This window comes from Aedes aegypti, chromosome 2 (assembly GCF_002204515.2).
Source record: "Aedes aegypti strain LVP_AGWG chromosome 2, AaegL5.0 Primary Assembly, whole genome shotgun sequence".
NCBI lineage: Eukaryota > Metazoa > Arthropoda > Insecta > Diptera > Culicidae > Aedes > Aedes aegypti.
The window spans coordinates 370,088,949-370,110,233 of NC_035108.1; the positions used below are offsets into that span (position 1 = coordinate 370,088,949).

Here is a 21,285-nt window from a genome sequence, read left to right on the forward strand (position 1 = left end):
TTGTAGGAAGTGCGGCCACTGTGCGACGTTTCGATGCTACCCAGGGCTGGAAAGCGTCAATGTAAATGGAAAATGTTTGACTTTAACATAGATGCTTCCCTATCATCGGACGGCGAGGCAATGACAGAGATGTTCTTCATTTTCTCTTTTATTTTTACGTAGGTACGGGTTGTGACGGAATCAAAAACTTGATGATTTTTAGTTCATTATCTTGTATGATTTATATTTATATAGCTAGAATCATGGAAGGATATCCACTTAACTTATCAAGCTCATTTACTCCCCGATTTTTTCCAAAATGAGATAGACATTTCAATAGCAAAGGAGCAATAAAATTGCTCTCGTGAGAGCTCCGTCATTGCGACGTGACGAAGTGAACACATGAAATATAGCTTCGTCTAGTGACAGTGGCAAGACTCGTTTCGCCAGTGTCGCAAGTCGGTCATGCTGCTTAACAGCTCGGATCCTACCCAAGTTATCATTGTGATGAAGCCACTGTGAATGTAAATAAACCTTTTCCCACTTTACATCAACTTCAATTGTTGTAATACAGTAATGCTTGCTTTATATACACCGTTCATATGCATTCAATTCACGAAGGAACGATGATTACTTAGGTAAGGCTTAGATCTTCGAGCCCTGAAGAAGATTCATAGCTAAGGATTGAAATGTCGACGATGAACTAAAATTATTAAAAAAAAACTATTTATTTTTTTGTATTTATTAACGATTTTGACTGTGATTGTAAGACGAACCTCAATATGAGAAATCAACTACCGTCAAGCTACCATTCACCGTGCATTTAAGAAAAAATTGCACTTCAAAAAATTATACAACTTTTCCAAATAATTTAAAGCGTACTAGAATACCACTACGTAGCGTGCAATCATATCATAATTCAGGGAAAAATCTAAAACTAGTGATGCATAACAAAAAATTACTTAAAAATTATGTTTGAATATGCCATGTTAAGGTCGCCTCGTACCGTTCTATGTCACCATTTACCGTGCACACTAGTGCACCATTCACCGTGCGTATAGCTTTCGTCATAATTTAATTCCGTATCTTGAAGAAACGTTGTTGATGGAGCAACTATGTTGCTATAAATAATATAAATAAATCTAATATTACCGAATAATTATATGCCTTTTAAACTAATGCACGGTAATAGGAACCATATATATTGAAAAGAGTCCATTCATCGTGCATTTGGGTTTCTACTGAGACACAATAAATAATTCCAATTTGCATAAAATCTCATTGCTCATACGATGAAATACATCTTACTAATAGTATCCGCGGTGAAAACTTGTTGAAATTTTGAAAAATTTCATACTCTAACGTTAAAATGAATAATGTGATTTTTTGGCGTTTCTACTAAGAGTGTTGTAAAATTTCATTTTCGAACAGAATTCACATAATTTTGACTACATAACCTAGGTTTTTCAGAATGCTTTGTGACAGAAACTACTTCATTTTATCAGTTTTATCTTATTTTGCTGACAAAAGAATAATTTGTGAAAATTGTATGAATTTTCTGTAGGAATTTGTATATGTGCACGGTGAATGGAGGCCGCACGGTGACTGGTGACTTAACGGTACAACGCATTGAAATATTTGACAAAAATTAGTTGGGAGAATGCGTTAAGAAGTCCTTCCCTGGGGAAAACTGTAACTCGCGATCGCACCTCCGCCGGCCAACAAGTAAAGTGATTGAAGGGATCGTCCTGGAAGCCAACTCGGACTACGCAACCCATTCAGGAAGGAATGAATAAATTTATCGTGAGAGAGCGCGCGCGCGAGAAATTGCGAGCCTCGCGAGAGAACGATCGAACGGGTGGTTGGTTGGGTTTTGGTTACATACAGAGAATAATATGTTAGGTATGGTACCTACGTCGCGCTTATTCGGTGCTGAGCTTTTTCCTCCGTCGTCGTCGTCGTCGTCGCCGGTCTTCGGTCGTTCCGAATGCATGAATAATGAAAACATAACGAGTCCGTGTCAGTAGACAATCAGACAGCCATCAGTTAGTACTGTAGTGTGTATCATTTCGGCACCGGCAAATCAACCGAAACAGGATCAGATCGTCACGCGGTTTGATCAACAATAGGGCGCGAGTTTGCTGAGGACTACGAAGTTTTGCGCGCGCGCGCGAACTTTTGCTTCCGATACGAGAGATTTATCGAAACGATCGTTTAACGATTGACGGGTGCAGTTTGCGAAGAGGACACAGTCAGTGAAGCGACAGTCCGAGGCACATCGCGATGGTGATGAATTGATTGACTGACTGATCTCATGTCTCCGGGGTACCGCGTGCTGCAACCTGTTGCAAGATCAGATGCTCGCACATGTGATTTATTGGGCGGCGACCGGTAGCAAGTGGGGATCGGTGAATACCTACTGAAGAGTTTGTTGATGAGTGTGTGAAAAAATTCGCGACTCGATTGGAAGCAGAAGAAAAAGATGGAAATATTTGTGATATTATTTATTGTATGAAAAATTTGTTACCAAAACGAGTGCACAAAACAAGGAGACAACTTTATGCCGGAGAAGACTTGCTGTTGAAAGATTGAAATTTTAAATGGAATGACAGTGGAGCAGTGTTTTTATCGGCTGAGTGTTCGTATGGGGCATTATTTGTCATGCTGCTTATGATGAAAACCATCACGAAAGGATATCTGGAACGCAAGCAGAAAATATAATCAGATTCGCATGATTTAGGTTAGTAAAAAATGATGGTGCTGTAAAATTAAGAAAACGACTGTGAATGAAATGTATTACACAATATATTTTATACAAAATAATCAACTGTTTGGAAGCTTGGATCTCAATCTCCGATTGACCTTAAATTTTCACCTCAGCTAACGAATAGCTTCAAACTTATTGTTTTGTCTCAAATTCCGAACACTTACGGCCAACAGTGACTTCAAATGCATCTAATAAACATACATTGGCTGATATTCGTAGAAATATTATTTTTTTCGCAAAATATACTATAATATACAAAAATGTTTATTTAAGCTCTTTTAAAATTGTTCTACGTAAAAGTATGGAACAACATTTTGATTAAAATGTCGAACACTGTGTTCATATTTTATCTCATATTCCGAACACCTTAATTCAAACTTCAAACGTCATGAAGAAATCGCATTCAAACGAATAATTATGCAAATAAATTTATCTCAACTAGTTTTACTGACCTCGAAATAGAGAATCATTACTACTCACAAAGCACAAAATAGAATTAATGACATTAAAATTTAATTTCATTTGACTGCCTTTTTTTTGGAAATCAGGTGACATTTCAGCTGAAAATTTCAAACATACTATACAAAAACTGAGTGTAAGCAATATGAGTCTGTTTGGAATTTGAGACAAACGGTGCCAACCCTTATAAATTACAGCAAATTCACTACCCAATTAAAAACAAAAATTTAAATAATTTTACACGGGTAGAAATCAGAATCCCAAAATCATGATTATGTATCGTGATATCATGATTCCGGAGTGTTTTCATCTCATGAAAATACACCATGATTCGGACTCTTGATATCATGAGTCAGATTGCCGTAACGCAATACAAGCGTTATGTTTTTGTAGCTGATTGCTCGAAATCAAATCATGCATCGAATGCTCGAAAAACATGACTCGCGCATCCATTTATTTATAATTCTGTCAATCAACCCGATGCACGATACACGATAAACAAAAAAAAAACATATGAAACAGAGCGAGGTTTGAACCAAGAACCTTCTGATTGAGAGCCCCATACCTTACCACAATACCATTACGAATAACTTAAAGCACTCTGGATGTTACGCTTATGAAGAATCATGATTATGACTCCAGGAAGCATGATTTGTCTTCCTGATATCATATCGAAGATAATTTATAAATTTAATGGCTTGTAAATCATGGTTTGAGAGTCAGGTTTTTACCCGTATAATATGAAAATATTTAGAGCAATATAAACTTTTGCCATTTTTTCAATTTTTTGTAACAAACAAGATTGTAAAAATAATTCCAAACTATAGTTTTGCCATATGTTTGAGTCCTTCTCTGAATTTTGTAATTACAGTCGCCTCTCCACATCTCGATATCGAAGGAATCATCGAGATAGGGAGAGATCGAGATCGAGAAATTTTTAACGAATACTAGATTGAAAATCATTCCGTTACTAGGAAAATTAAAAACAAACAGATGTCATTTCGTCTTCGCAAATTGTTTTGAATCTCTAAAATCTAGTCTAGTAACCTTTGAGAATGGACATATAGACATACGACACTGACGAAACCAGTCTTCTCACTGTCACTAGGCGAAGCTATATTTCATGTGGTCACTCCGTCAGGTTGCAATGACGGGGCTCTCATGAGAGCAATTGTAAAGTTCTTTTGTTATTAAAATTTCTATCTCATTTTTGAAAATTTCGGGAAGCAAATGTGTTTGATAGGTAAAGTGGATATCCTTTCATCATTTCTTAGGTACAAACTTAAACAGCCTTGACTGTCCGATTCCTTGATCCCTATTGAGAAGTAGTGAAGGCTTTTGTTTGTAAATTTCCAAACTTTCAGCGACGTCTAGTTTCCAAGATGAAGATATGCTTCGTACGATGTCTATGCTATCGCTTGTCATTTGATGTTTATCCTGGAAAACATGTCCAGCCACTTTTGATTTGAAATCATACGCCAATCCCTTTTCTAATTCCTTGCCCGCTTTTTTTACCTCAGCAATATGTTCTTTGAATCTTATTTCTAGAGTTCGTTTTGTTTGTCCTCTATATATTTTATTACAATGCACACTGGGCCAGGAGCAGAATTTAGCCAGACAAAACCTCTAGCGCTTTAGGAGTGCATTTTTTCGGGTTGGTGTCAAAGGAGACTTATCTTGAATTTGTTTGTTCTTCAATTTGATGATAAAAGTTAGTTGGAAATTTCGCCGCATAGGTGGCGCTGCGATGCAAACTTTTTTGTTTTGCGTCCTAGAGCTTTCGCGTCTTTCGCAATATTTTAGAACGTGTAAAAATACGACAAGTTGTCGAAGACACCAAAGTTCTAGGACTTCAAATAACAATGTTATGGTAAAAAATGTGTAAATCACTTAAATTTTACGTTTTTTCTACTTTTTACGTCAAAATCGTAAAATGTTTCATTTTAACAACCATGCGTCGCTTAATTTTGATAACATGCATATACTTTATTAAAAAAATTTTTTTTTTAAATATTTGAATTTTTGAACAAATTATTGTAAAAATATGATAATTTTTAACATAATTTAACTCAAAAAGTTGCAAATTTTTGCAAAAACTTATCAATGATCCCAAATACGCTATATTTCATTTACCAAATGTCAAAGTTTGCCGGACGTATATATTGGTATATTTGAGATATCTGAATTCAAAATAACCACCGTTTTCATATAAATAGAATAGACTTATTATCAATTTTATCATTGTACTACAAGATTGTTAGACAAATTGCGTCAGTCAAGTTTTATTAATCAAATACTTTTTATTAGTCAGGTGTTACAGTATCCAGATATTTTCATATTGTTTTGTGGCTCTTATGTCATCTCCAGCAACTGTCTATTTAGAACTTCGCTATGGCCTGCTATAATTCATTTTTTACATCCTGTTATGACCGCGTCGGGAGTTCTCTCTGAAATAAATCACAATTTACAAATCACTAGATCCAAATTAAAGTATTTTATTAACAAATCTTAACTGACGCAATGTGTCAAAAATCTTGTAGAATAATGATAAAATTAATAATAAGTCCATTCTTTTTATATGAAGAGATGGCTATTTTGAATTAAGATATCTCAAATATATCAAAATATACATCTGGCAAACTTTGACATTTGGTAGATGAAATATAGCGTATTTCGGTACATTGATAAGTTTTTGCAAAAATTTGCAACTTTTTGAGTAAAGTTATGTTAAAAATTATGATGTTTTTACAATAATTTGTTCAAAAATTCAAATATTTATATAATAATAAGATATTTTTTCATACAGTACATGCATGTCATCGAAATTAAACGACTCACGGTTGATAAAATAAAATATTTTACGATTTTGAGGTAAAAAGTAGAAAAAAGGTAAAATTTAAGTGATTTACACATTTTTTACCATAACTTTGTTATTTGAAGTCCTAAAATTCTGGTGTCTTCGACAACTTGTCGTATTTTCACACGTTCTAAAACATTGCCGAAGATGCGAAAGATCTAGGACGCAAAACAAAAAAGTTTGCATCGCAGCGCCACCTATGCGGCGAAATTTCCAACTAACTTTTATCATCAAATTGAAGAACAAACAAATTCAAGACAAGTCTCCTTTGACACCAACTCGAAAAAATGCACTCCTAAAGCGCTAGAGGTTTTGTCTAGCTAAATTCTGCTCCTGGCCCAGTGTGCAATGGGGGCATGACATTTAATATACTCCTGCTCTATTCAGTTTATTAATTTTATCTTTTGTTGATCCTAATCTAGATTTTGCTGACTACTCCTACTGCTGAAAACCAAATCTACTCCATATTTTCGAAAATTCTTAGCCAAAGGCTTTGTAATCTTGTTATCAAAATTCATCGCTACTCTTTTTAAATCCTCTTTTTCGGCAGTAAGTGTTGTCATACTTTTTCTATATTTTTCCCTTGCCCTTATCTATTACTGCTTGTATTGTACTATTCCTATATCCGTTAAGCCAAGCCGTCTCAAAAATATAATTCAGTTCTTTTGATTTTCCAGTTTCACATTTTTTTTTATTAAAAAAAGACACTACACGTTAATGCTTCCAGTGGGCTATTTGCCCTTTGAAGGAAGCACCACACTAGACAACGGACTAGCATGCAACGCCCAATGGCAGAGTCGGAAAACATTCCTATCGAAAAGTTTTTCGGCCTGAGGCGGGAATCGAACCCACACTCCTTAGCCCGATGGGGCTAAATGCCTCGGTGACACTAACCGCACGGCTACGAAGCCCACTTCACTTAAATTTAAAGGAAGGGTTTGCATTCTATGTATCATATGATATAAAGCCGCCATTTTATGTAGATAAGTGTGGTTGGAAGTACTTGGAATAACTCGCATAGTATTAGTTGGTTTCCGGTAAATTTCAAATTCAAAGTGAGACGATTCCCTAGTAATTAGCAAATCCAAAAAAAGGTAGTTTATACCCCTTTTCCCCTTTATGAGTAAATTTCATATCTTAATGGATACTGTTAATTGCTTCTAAAATGTTTGGCAAATAATCTTTTTTGATAATGCTAAACACATCATCTACATATCTCAACCAACATTGTGGTAACAATTCTTTCTTTTTCAAAATGCTTTCAAGATTGGCCATGAACAACTCGCTCAAAAACGTAGACAATGGATTACCCATAGGTGCACCTTTTGTTTGTTTATAAAAATTACCACGGAAGCTAAAATAGCTCTCTTCCATACAAAGTCGGGTTAATTTGATATAATACCAAGCATTGTTTTTCCAATTTGACTTATTGCATTGGTTAAGCAGCCATTCTTCCAAAAGGTTTATGGCTTCTTTAACTGGCACACTAGGGAATAATGCTCTAACATCAAAGGAAACCATAATTTCATCATCTTCAATATACCCAGAAGCCTGAAATTGGCTCGCAAACTCCTGAGTATTGAGAAACTTAAGAGTAGATGGAGTACCGTATACCTTTTAATTCCACTCCTTAATGCTTATCTTTGACAGATACGCGTATTTCGACTACCACTTGCAGTCTTCGTCAGTGTCAGTTACTCGTATCCAGTGGATACGAGTAACCATTGTGGGAAGTGGATCGACTCTAAAATGGCTATAGAGACCAGTGGCTATTTTTTTATTCATTTGATTATTATAATCATCTTTATCCAAAATAACCACTGCATTGCCCTTGTCCGCTTTTACATAGTATACCGACTAATCTTGAAGTTCTCTCAAAACTTTATCCTCAGCACTATTTTGACCTCCTAATTGGAATTTGATTTCTTTTAATGACTCTTCTGTTTCATTTCTAGCTGATTGTTGCAACTGTATTGGTATTGTATGTGTAATGGCGGTTTCAACATCGATTATTGTCTGTTCAATATCTGGTTTTGTGGCAACCGCATATGCTAATCCCTTATTGAGAAGTGTCAATTGTACTTCTGAGAACTGATGCGTCGAAAAAATAAGAAATGGTTATGTCTGTCTCCATTCAGTTTTCAATTCTCCATTTAATGTATTACTCATTTATTATGGCGAATATGTAAAATATTAAACTCGATCAGCACTAAATAACGATAAAATCCTCATGTAGACAAGTGAAACAGTACTTAACACACCGAAAAAATGTTATTATTGGATATTTGGAGACAAAATCGCTTTGGGAGCAAAAATGTCAGCTATTTTTCTACTATACTTCAGAAACCGCTACTGGTGCCTCATTTTGGTTTATAATTATGATTTTGTTGATGATGTTTACATTTTTATAAATTTCACTCCAAAAATTTTCCTTTACCAAATAGGTAGCACACTTGCCTCAATAAGTAAAGATTTCAACAAAACTGGATTTCATATGTAAAAATAAATATTTTTATCCAAATGTCACAATAACTAATACATTTCTATAGTTCCACTGTGTGCAGTACGTTAGAAATATCTGTTATTTATTTAGCTTTTACCATGCTGTTTAGAAACAACGATATCTCTTAAATGTCCACTGACATTTGATTGTTTTCACAAAAGTCGATGTGGAAAATTGTGCAATTTTTATCATATTTTTATCATTGTAATGTGAATTATACGAAAACATACTGTTAAGCTCAAAGATAAAATATATTTTATAGTTTTTATAAAAAGCGGGGGTGGCACACTTGCCCCAAAGTCCACTACCACTCTGGCCGAATAAAGATATTGAAAACTTAAAAAACATCATATTGTAACATTCAGATATCTCCAAGTATAATTAACCGATTTGCATGTTTTTTTTTCAGAGTAGCGCCTTATTACTTGTGATGATATATTCCTCATTTTATATTTTTGAAAAATTCATAAAAGAAAAACAAAACAAAATGACCGCCAAAGATAATTTAGATGGAGAATGTCAGTACCCCAAGGAACATTATATATCTTTCAAACCACGTCACCAATGTTTAATATCGACACAAATTCTTAAACTAGAAAAAAAAACTTGTAAAAAAATGGCGCACAAAAATTGAGAAACAAAAAAATTATCGCGCTTTGAATATTTTTTTTTCGCGGTAAAAATGAAGCTGCTGGTAGGGTTAATGACCGTTATTATTGTTATTTGTAGTTGCTAACTACCGTTCTTATTGTGCACAATTCAAGCGCTCAATGTTTAGAAACCAATAACGGTGTCAGCTACGTTCTTATTGTCATCAGAGAATGAAAAAAATGTTAGTTAGACAATTGTTGTTGCTGAAGCCAAATTATACCTGAAAATTTGATCGATTGGCCAGTCACCACCCTACTTCCATGTAACGATATAACTTCTGGGATGCCACAAGGTAGCCACTTAGGGCCACTGATATTTTTAGTGTACTTAAACGATGCACTTTCTATGCTCAGGTGGTTAAAGATTTCTTTTGCCGATGATTTCAAGTTGTTTTACGTTGTGAATGATGTCTGCGACGCTCAATTCCTTCAGTCTCGCATGGATCTCAACGCCGCTAAATGCTCTGTAATATCGTTCTCTCGGAAACGCTCTACATTATTTTTTGACTAAAAAGTTGGTACAACATTCTCAAGAGATAATCTGTAGTTAAAAATTTAGGTGTGTTAATGGACTCAAAATTAATTTTTTATTTTCAAGAAACATGCTTTCAAAGCCTCGAGCCTACTTGGTTTCATACTTCGTGTAGCAAAATATTTCAAAGGCATTCAATGTTTTAAAATCTTTATGCTATTCTTTAGTGAGGTCAGTTTTAGACTATTCGTCAGTTCTTTGAGCACCTTACTATCAGAATAGTATCATGCGCATCGAATCAATTAAGCACAAGTTTGTACGGTTTAGCTTGCGTTATCTGCCATAGAACAATCCACTGAATTTACCCTGTTACGAACAGCGTCATAATCTCATTGGTCTAGAGTTACTGAGCGTAAGCCGTGAAATCTTAAAATCACTATTTATTGCTGATCTTTTACAATCACAAATTGATTGTCCACATTTGTTGTCGCTTCTAAATCTTAATATACCTTACCGCCCTCTTCGCTCTAGTGCATTTCTTTATAATCGTGGTGCTCTTATGGGCACTATGAACCCTTTATCAGCATGAGGAGGTTTTGCGCCTATTTGAGGAAGAGTTATCGAAGCTCAGCTCTAGTGGGCTTTTCTCTGCTCCGAAGAAGAAATGAAAAGATTTATTTTGCTCGAAGTAAGAGGGAGCATGGAGAAGAAAGCAATGAATACTAGATGGATAGGTACCGTAAGGGAACGGCGAGAGAAATTGGATTAGATGTTGAAGAGGGCATACCATATGAAACAGCATTACTTGAAACGTCACTTCCTTGTGGCTAACGTCCCCTATGGGAACGGCTTGGGTGTGTTTTGAGAATGACACTACCAAGACAGCCTAGGCTTGGAAACAAAGGTCCTAAGATCTAACAACTGATTGTTTGTTACTTTTGAAATCATTGTTCGTCGAGTAGAGTCATGTTTATGATGGATCAATTGTTGAGCTTAACGGAAATACTTCTTCATCTTCCTTCAAAGGAGTTCGTGGATCTTTGCAGGACTTCGTAATCTTCGCAGATCTTCGAGAATTTTCGCAAACATCTGAAGATCTTTGCAAAAGTAATCAATATAGGTACCATGACGTAATAAATGACTTTGATGAGATTAAAAACTCTCAAAACTAACCATAGATTCACTCATGCAGTCATATGCCTAGACTTCAAGCAATTTATTGGAAGACCTGAATTTGCACATATATTAGCCTCATTAGGAACCACAAAAGTCAATTATATGCTTAACATATACATTCGTTCTGGAAAATCATAGTTTCTTGAAATATTAAAGATGAATTCCTTACGAACATACGTTAATAGCAAAAATTTCTTTGTACACACTACACTTCCTCATTTAACGAACTGATTTTTTTCACGATTCATTTTAATTTACGAACCCCCATCTAGTTCGTCAATAAGTCGGCGTTAAGTCAGAGTGGACCAAGTGACATTTTTCATATTTTGAGAAAAATTAGCTTAAAGTCTAACGCTTTGTAATTTTTTTAATTCGTTTAAATATTGGTTTAATATTTCTACACATCTTTGTATTACTTTCGAACAATATAATGTGAAGTGATAATCGTGAAAAATCATAATCCAAACCTCTGATAAAACGATTTTTTGATGGACTATGTGTACTTGGTCCACTCTGACTGAACTAAAGACCACCGTTTAGTGAGTTGGTTCACTCTGACTAAACTATATCTAGGAAAATAACAATCATTTAATGCTTGCATGGTCAAACTGGGTGCATATCTCTAAGACAAACAGATTATCAATTCTTTTCGACACCAGTATCGTAAATTCTTCAATAATCCATATCGTCAATATAAAAATCAGTGGCATTACGATAGCTTGAAAATTAAGGTTTTGCAGGGTCAGAGCATCGTAGACCAGAAATATTCAAATAGGCGTTCAGTCAGAGTGGACCAAATGAAAATCTTGAGTACGGACCAAAATATACTGGTCCAATAAACGGGTTCTAGGAAATTCCATACATACACCATAAAACTACCATAAACTTCTATCGGACTCTGAAATTGACTCAAAAAAAAAAATGCAATAATCAATCAGTTTATTGCTTTTGAACACTTGGTTCGCTCTGTCTGCACAGAAATTGTTGCAATTTCTGACCACCTATCCAAATATTGTAAATGGCCAAGAATCAAAATGAAATGCACCTCATAAAGTAATATTTATAAATTTCTATTGATGGATGAGTAGAAGAATCATTTGATGTCGAAAAAACTGACAAATCTCTTAAAATGCTTTTCATTTCCTCGCATTCCTCAGCGCGCTGATCATTTTCACTGTTATGGTAATAAGCACTTGGTCCACTTTGATTGCATACTTGTATCGATTTTTATTGATCATCCAAAGTAAATTTATTACATATCGCTAGCAGTTTACAGCATTCATCAAATCAGATCGAAGTGAAACGGAGGTAAGGTAATTTCGCATCTAATGAGAGAATAATCCAATTTTCACAAGTTTTGTACTTGGTCCCCTCTGACTTAACGCCGACCAATTGAGATTCCAGTGTATCCTTATTCTACCAGCCTAACCAAAGACCGCACATCATACGAATAAACCTCGTTTCATTTTTACCATTTCAGATCTCGAAAAAAAAATGACTGAAAATATTTCATCGAAATTATACGTTTTGAATTTGTGATACAGTTTGGAACTCTTGGCCGTAAGGAATCCTGAAACCAACCATAAGTCTCTCCCTCGTTTCCAAAAACAAGTTACCGTAAGTGGATCCATTGGAGGGTGTTTCGGAGAGAAGGAACCATTAATTCCTTTTGATCGAGGAATCATAATACACGATCGCACGCCAACATCATAAAAATGTCATTGGAGAACAGTATGGACGATGAGTACAACGATAGTGGACCGCATTTCGACCCAGCATCGTCGATTGGGGCTTTGAAAAGGATCAAGCTGGAAAGTGACGTCCCGATGGATGGTCCCAGCCTTACCGGTGGTGGACCTAATAGCCTTACCGAGCTATTGCGAAGCATCAAAAATGGCTTGGACATGCGCCTGCGAGGTGAAGAAGAAAGTGCTGCAAGTTCGAGCGGGATGGGTGTTGATCGGACTGGGGGAGAAGGCATCTACGGTAGTGGGGGAAGTGGTGGTGGCAGTGGCCTGAATAATAACAGTGACGCTTTCAACAACAACAATACCAATAATAACAATTCGATCAAGACGAAGCTTGGCGAGGCGGACGAGACGAAATTCAGCGAGTTTAGCAAATTTTTGGGTGACAACGATAAGGACGAGAACGTGACGACGGTGCTAGAGCTGCTGCATGGTGAGTAGTTTTTTTTTTGTTATTTGCAAACGATGCTATTTTAAGGTTTTTTCAATGCTGGTGATGAAGTTGAGGAGCCATTTGTTTAGTCATAGGGAAGAGCTTGGATAATTGGCTTGTGCATCCATCTCTTTTTGTCCCAGTTGGGATGTAACGCCAGAAAGAAGAAGAAGATCCATCTCTTTTACGTAATTTCGAACGTAAAGAGAATCCTAAGCAGATTTGAGTTAACTTTAACAACGATCGTTCGTTTTACGACCACGATTAACAACCATTCAAATAAAATCAATTCCTGTAGCCGTTTTTTTTGCGGATTTTTAGGATTTTTGAAATAAGTATGGACCGTGGTGTATGGCTAGAAATCATCTATAGACCGCTTGAACTGTCATCTATGACCATTCGAAGAGTACCTAGAAGTGTACGGGCATTATATTAATCAAGATGTGACGCCGATATGAATAATAAAAAAAATAATGTATTGAAGGAGTTCATTCAGTTAAAAATGCGATTAAACTACGTTTTTGGGATTTCTATTCATTCAGCGACCATCATCAAATTGAACAAATTTACTAACGATGAACCCAATTTAAACATTGCCAGCACGCTCGAATAATGCTGGTTTCAAAATCTGATGGTAAACAGTGCAATCAAGGCCCCAAAAACGCGAGATCCCAGCCCGGTTCTGCTGATTCCAGCAATTTGCTTACTTTCCCATCAAACGCAACAAAATTTCCGACGAGTGAGAGCAGAAAAAAATCAACATTCATAACTCTCATTCATTGTGCTTCGTCGGGTTCGGAATGCGCAAGAACGACGACATCGACGGCCTGAACGGAACAATCAACCGTATAGCACACTCAATATCCATATCCAGCATAAGCATTGAGAGCTGAAAAAAATATTAATGTAAAACTACGCACACTAGGGTGGTTCAAAATTTTACAAAAAGTTTGGAAATTCAATCTCGCATATCTTATTGATAACTTACGACAAAAATAGTATTTTGTAAAATTTTCAGCATTTTCGGTGGTGATTTAAGAATGATGTAGGTTTTTATGGACATTACTATGGAGAAATTTTGAAATGTGCTACTAACACGTTACTACTATTATGTAGCATTATCATCCCATAGTGAAATTCATTTATTTTGAACCACCCTAACGCACACAGGAAGATCGCACACAGCATAAACGGGAATTCATATAATATATATACACAACGGACTCATTGAAACGGCTAATTTTTGTTTTCACTACTTTGCTCCTCAATCCCACTGAAATCGCCGCCGGGTGAAGGGAGATTGCGACTTTTCCACCCATTCGGATTCAAAAGCGAGTACCTAAGCCAGGCGCAATACGCACGAGCACGTGCAAAACTTCACTTCGTATGGCGTTTCTTGGTGGACCCGTTTAACGAAGTCCAGATTGAAACGAATCGTTGTTTGACGAGATACGGCATTAGTCATCATCAGTGAAATAGTGCCGTGGATAATCTAAGGTGATTTTAAAAAGATAATCTACTTCGTCGACTAGCCATCAAACGTTCATTTTCAAGTTAGAAAATTTAACTGTAAAAATCTTAAGTTACACTCCCCGAATTTGTTCTTTTGGACTCCCAGAAGCTGTTTGTTAGAAAGTTTAAGAGGAATCCATCAAGTCTTCAGGACTCAACGAACTTTAGATTCCTATAAAAAAAAATAGACCAAATGATTGGAAGAGATTCAATTCAAATGTTTGGCCATATGTGGCATTGTAGAAGATAAATTTGTTTCGTTTGTGACTTGGAGATTCGTTGGTCAATAGAGAAGAGACTGTAATTAACCGGAAGTGTTTTAAAACAAACAGTTATACTTAGAAAAACTAAAATGTGGATCTACGGAGCGAAACGGGCAACGACTAAGAAATAAGTTTCTTCGAGCTTCAGGCAATTTTAAGTCATTATTAAACATTCAAAGTCATTTTAAACCATTTTAATTTCAAAACAATTTCAAACAATATTTTAGTATTTTGCTCCGTTTTATGTTATTTTAAACCGTTTCAACCTATTTTAAGGAATTGTAAGCCATTTCAAGCCATTGTTATCCATTTCAAGTCATATTGGGTCATTTTAAGTCATTTTTTAAGCCATGACAAGCCATTTTGAAGCCCTTTTAAGCCCTTTCAAGAAGTTTTAAGCCACTTAAAGCCATTTAAAGTGATTTCAACCCATTTTATGCCATTTTAAACCATTTTAGGACATTTTAGTCTCTTTTATGCCAGATTTAGCATTTTTGGTGGTTTTGAAGTTATTTCAAGCCATTTTAAGCGCTTTTAAACCCTCTTCAGCTGTTATAGGCCATTTTAGGACAATTTAAGCCATTTTATGGAATTTTTAGACACATCAAATCATTGTAAGCCCTTTTAAGCCATTGCACTGTGTTGGATTTTAGATTTTAGTTGTTAGATATCTTTTAAATGCGTGTTTTTGCTGAAAATTGCACCTCTCTATCTATTAAAGTAAAGGAAGTATCAGCCGAATTCGTTTTAATAGGGCTTTTTTATTTTATAGTGAAAACCCATGCTAAGACGCTTATAGACAAAAGTTTCTATCATTTGCCAAAAGGAGAGATAAAGCACTTTCATTATTTGTAACAGTTGTCTGCGCCATATTGCGCCGAAGCCAGTTGTTGGGGCCTAAACTATCCCTTTTATTTGGCAAATAAAAGAGCTGTGTGTTTCTATTTTCTTCGATTTGTCCATTTAAAAAGAGAAAACTGATTTTTCAGTTTTAACTTTTGTACAATTTTTACTTGCACCTTAATTAGACCCATTGTTTAGTGTTATCAAAAATATGGGTGGTCCCTGGGGGATGCGAACAAAAAATTAACAAGCAGGCTGCTCTCAAACTAAAATTCTCATACAAATGAATGGTCGTGATTTCGACACGCTAAAAATTATTGTACAGGTCGGACTCGATTATCCGGAGTATCGATTTTTTTTTCACTTCGGATAATCGAATCCTCCGGATAATCGAATCACTAAGAAAATAATTGATATCTTCGATAAAAGAACTTAAATATTATCTTTTTACGTTGTTTTATTTATATGATGCGGTGACGTAGCCAGAAAATATTTCTAGGAACAGTAGGGGTCTTTACAAGAAAATACAATTTTTGATCAGCATACACAATAAAACACTTTTTCAAACCCCCCTCTTCTCAAATACATTCAAAACTGCAAAACCATTCATATGGTATATTGCAATACCAAATTATCTCAGATTTATGCATAAAAATTGGAAAACAAGAATATCAAAAAACAAATTCCGGATAATTGAGTCTAAAATTCCGGATAATCGAATCCCGGATAATCGAGTCTCCGGATAATCGAGTCTGACCTGTACAATTTATGTAACATAAAGACCACCAACTGTTAAAGAATTGTTGTGTTTGGTCCAAATTATGCATAAGTCTTGTACAACTGCTCAAATTATGTTTCTGATTAAGTTTTTTAGTTGGGTTCATTTCCTGTATTGAACTGATGGAGCTTTGCGTGAAGTATTTAAAGTGTGCATTATGAATGTATATTCCTACGAGACAAACAAACACATAACGGTTAGCACTCGTGGAAAAGATTCTGTTCAATTTGAACAACCTAAATCTTCGAGTCCGAACCCCCTAAGGTGGTCCACGTTTTCATGAAGATGGTGTAACTTAGTTTCTTATTTGAAGAAATTATATTATACATGCTTCTGCAAAGTTGTAAATTATTCAAATTCAAGTAACATTGTTAAAAAAAAGTTTGTTTTATATCTCATAAATCGACCGATTTAGAGCTTTTTTCCTACAGTGACATAGGGTGGTCCGAACAAAACTGGTTTTCTGGCTCTAGCGTTTTCAATTCAAATATCCCATCAAAGTAGTCTATGAAACACTTTTAGAGCTTTGAAGAAACTCGCTATCTCCTTCCATATGAGAGTTATTGTTGTTTTTATCACAAAAATATGCCTACTATGATTGTGCATATCTCTGATTGGGGCAAACAAAAACTATCTTTTGACGGCATTCAAAAGAGAAAATTTAACTGTATGTTGCATCTTCAGATGTGTCATTTTTAAAACTCTAATAAAATGACTTGCAAAACAAATATTTTTTATCACAAAAACATAAATAACTTTCAAACTAAAATAGATATCAATAATCTTTTTGCATGTACATTTTTTAAATGCATTGTAAGTAATTTTAAGCCCTTCAAAGCCAATTTTTAGCCATTTTGAAGATATTTTAAGCTTTTTAAAGCCATTTTTAAAGTTTGGAATTTGGAATTTGGAATTTGGAATTTGGAATTTGGAATTTGGAATTTGAAATTTGGAATTTGGAATTTGGAATTTGAAATTTGGAATTAAGAAAAGTGCCGTTTTCAGTTTACTCGTTGAGATGTTTGAAAAATAGTCCGATTTCTATGAGTAAAATAAAAAAAAATATTTCAAGTGCAACAAAATTCCGGGAAATCTGACATTTGTATTTTTGTACGAATCACTCACGGTTCAAAAAATATGAAAATAGAACACATTCGCTGTATGTTTTGTTAGAAAATTGTGCAACTATTTTGTCTTAAATTCCGATCATGGCTCATATTCCGAACAATCGACTTTTTGAAGCGATTTTTACAGAAAACGCACACATTTCCTCACATGAAGAACAATACTTCTATGACCCAAGACCGCTGGATATAAAAGTTCAATTCTTACCTTCGAGCTCGGCACTGTTCGGATATTGGGCTGTATGAATAAAGTGTAGTAAAGTTAAGTTCACTACATTCTCGGTACTAAACGCTACATGTGGAACACGAGTGGAACATGTTTGTGTCATTTTCCTTTCTACACCTTTCGAACAACGCGTTGCTATGAATAAAGGTAGAATTAAGCACAAAGCTACTGGTAGTTAGCTTCAGAGGTTGCTACACATGCTTTGAGATTGCGGAATTAGATGGAATAATTTACTTTTGAGTAAAAATCATGAGTAAACGATATGATTTTTGATATTTTGAAGGTATTTTGAGTTCTGCTTAGGAATTCTGAGGTTACGAAAACTTTCTGAGATTACGGTAAGATTACCAGCCGTAGCAATTTGTAATATCCTGCGAATTCTGGCATTACGATAATTATGTTGTTTTCTAGGAATTTTGGGATGTCGGTGAGAATTCAGATATTTATAAAGTAATTCTGAATTTTACGTTTGAATTCTGACACCTCAGGTTCTTAGATTTTGTTTGAAACTCCTGTAGGAACTTTGGGATTCCAATAGGCATGTCGGATTTTTATGATAATTCTGAAATTTTAAAAGCCATTCTAGGGATATTGCGGAAATATTAGGAATCTGGTAAAATCTGTACAATTCGGGTGGGAATGGGATTCCGATTGTTAATTTCTTGGAACTCTGTGGGTATTTTTGAGACGGTATTTCTGTAAAAATCCATGAGATTTCGGTGGGATTCTTGCAAAATATTGTGTGAATATTTAGAATTCTGAAAATAAATCTTTGGAATTATTGTAAAAACCTTTAAGATTCCGTTAATCTCCACTTCCGTTGGAATTTCGAAGCAAAGTTTCAATATAAACCTTTTGAATGTCAATAAATATGTTCTAAATTCCAATGGGATTTTTTGTGAAATCGATAAGAAATTTAATATGTAATTTCAAAGGGAACCCTTGACGAATTCTAACGACTACCATCGGAGTTACTACAATTCCCATAGAAATCTATATACTCTAGAAATTCCAAGGATACTATCAGGAACCCCACCGAAATAGAAACACTTTTTTTAGCGTCACTCTGAATTGAATTTTTTTTACTGCAGAATCATTCTGCACTCTGAATGGATGTTTCTTAATGTGCAGCATCAGTCACTGCTACCCGTCTGTAGTAAAAGCTCATGTTCGAAAGTAGTACCTACTGCATGTTATGAAGACATTTTATTCATAACAAAAATGTAGTAAACATTATGAATTTTGTTTTTGAGTAGATGCTACATGTAGTAAAAGTCAACGCTTTTTATTCATACCACCCTTTGAGTCAGGTTCGGGATTTCAGACGAAATGGTGTCAAACTCAACGCTAGTATTGTTCTTTACAATTTCTTTAGGATGGAAAATTGTATACACTTAGATTTTTTTCACGAGCTCGGCTGTGCGAATCTCGGTTTTTCAATTTGAACCGAGACTCAGCTAACAAATTGTCCTGTTGCTTAGTTACGATTTACCATTACTCGGCTTTTATATCCTGAGATCCCAGTATATATGTTAAAAGTAAGCCGAGATTCAGCATTCTGAATTAAGTTTGTATAAGAAAAATAAAACTCCACAATTCGTTGCGTTTTAGAGTTATTCAAGCTTTGCTAAGCTTATAATTTCTTGATACCGTCATGCGGGGTAGCATGGATCAGTTTTTGTTTGCATATTTCTTCACAATTTCATTTGTAAATGGAAATGTTGCAGGTTTTTTATTTTTTAAAAAAGTACCTACTGGCACCCATGGCTCCTGACTGTACACTGTATTTGATTTTCTAAAAGTTTTAGGCATGTTTAAAACAAAGCTTTTGCCGGTTATTTGATTTGGTTGGTATGGCTTAACAATGATCATCCATGTAAACAGTATTCGGTAATGTTGAATATGTCGTTACTTATTAAAATCATGATCCCTGAAACCACATTTGAAGGTCGAAACCTTGCAATTAATATACTTGTTGAGTAATTCTGCATTCTTTATAGTTATTCGTAAATTTTGCTTTATTGAACTTACTTATGAAAATTTTGACAATGGAACCGTTTTCGGCGATGTTATTTTTTATATCATTTTTAGCATTCATGTGAGGCATGAATCTTCCAAAATCATAAAAATCAATGTTAGAAAAGTTGAAAAACTTACGCATGAACAAAATACAAATTTTGCCTGTACCAGAACTTTCATAAGCACATGAATATAGGAAAATGAAGCAATATTAATATGTTGAAAATGTTGTATCAAAAAGGTTGATTCGAACTTGTTACGATAAAGACCCCGTTTTATGGTATTTTTTGTTGAATATCATACAAATGTGACCTGATTCCATAGAAAATCTGTGAGAAATTTTCTGGTAAGATCAGAAAGAGACTTTTCAGGATTTTTTTTTGAATAATAACAACTAATCCCGGGAATGATTTTCTGTGAGATTCCCAGGTGGATCTCTGTGAAAGCTGGTACAGAAAAATACGGAAATAATTCATGATGATATCCCCGTGGGAATTCTCAGAAAATCTCTTATAAGTACACGGTTGAATATTTGAGATAATGTGGAAGAATCACAAGGGATACCCGTGAGTTCTTTGGAAGAAACATGGATTTTTTTACTGGATCAGACAGAGAATGAATATTATCCGTAGTAGAAATTGATAATTGCAGACATTACTGGTGTGCAGCCATGTAAGACAAAATAAATAAATCATTACATATCTTTGCAAACTACGAAGCTTGTGAAAATCGTGATTATTGCGAGTGGCATTACTTCTGTAAAACAAGAACTTGATAGCCCCTCCTAGGCCCCCTCCAGAATGAAATCCCAACTACGCCAATGTTGTACCGAATAAGCCGAATACCTAGATAAAATACAGTTCAAACATGATAGAGAGCAATGTCTCTTCGGAATTAATACATTCACAAATGATTGTACGTCAACAGAAGTGGTGAATACATTATTTAGTGGGCTTTTGAAAAAAGTGGCGCAACCGAACCAATCGTTGAGTCCGTCCCCGGCCGTTGTCGACTCGAGTCATCCTAATGCTGATGAGACAAGCCGCGCCAGATTCTGGTTCCTTGTATACACACAGTCATAGCTTCATGTAGTAGAGATTGATGCTGAAATGATAGATATTCGTCTCTCTTGTCGATTGATCTTTGCTAGAGACCCTTGTCTGATATAACCAGCTCCGCGGAGCGCAGAGGGGAGTGAGCCCAAATAAAGCGAGATGAATATTTGAAGAAATGCTACATTCTGATAGTGCTCTTTTGCTGTTGATTTGACCGTTTTTTTCTGCCTCAGCCCAATCGTCTGATTGAAATTCAAACTCTTTCCCATTTTTCTTTTTATAAGATGACCGAATCGAGAGTTCAAAAGGCAAACCAACATTCGTGTTGGATCTAAGAGAAGGAGAGTGTGGCACTGTGAGGAATGGGGCTGTCCGCTTCGAATTCGATGGGAAAATTATTTTTACGTTGTTTATTCGATCT

General features: G+C 35.3%; 1 protein-coding gene across 1 annotated transcript in view; it reads left to right on the top strand.

The window, feature by feature from the left end:
• The first annotated feature begins 1,950 nt into the window (after positions 1-1,950).
• LOC5566384 overlaps positions 1,951-21,285 on the top strand; it is an 80,409-nt gene continuing 61,074 nt past the window's right edge. Inside the window, exons 1-2 of the mRNA XM_021846680.1 lie at positions 1,951-2,719; positions 12,344-13,044. Of these exons, the coding sequence (XP_021702372.1) occupies positions 12,579-13,044 (466 nt within the window). The 5' untranslated portion in view covers positions 1,951-2,719; positions 12,344-12,578. The remainder of the gene's footprint in view (positions 2,720-12,343; positions 13,045-21,285) is intronic.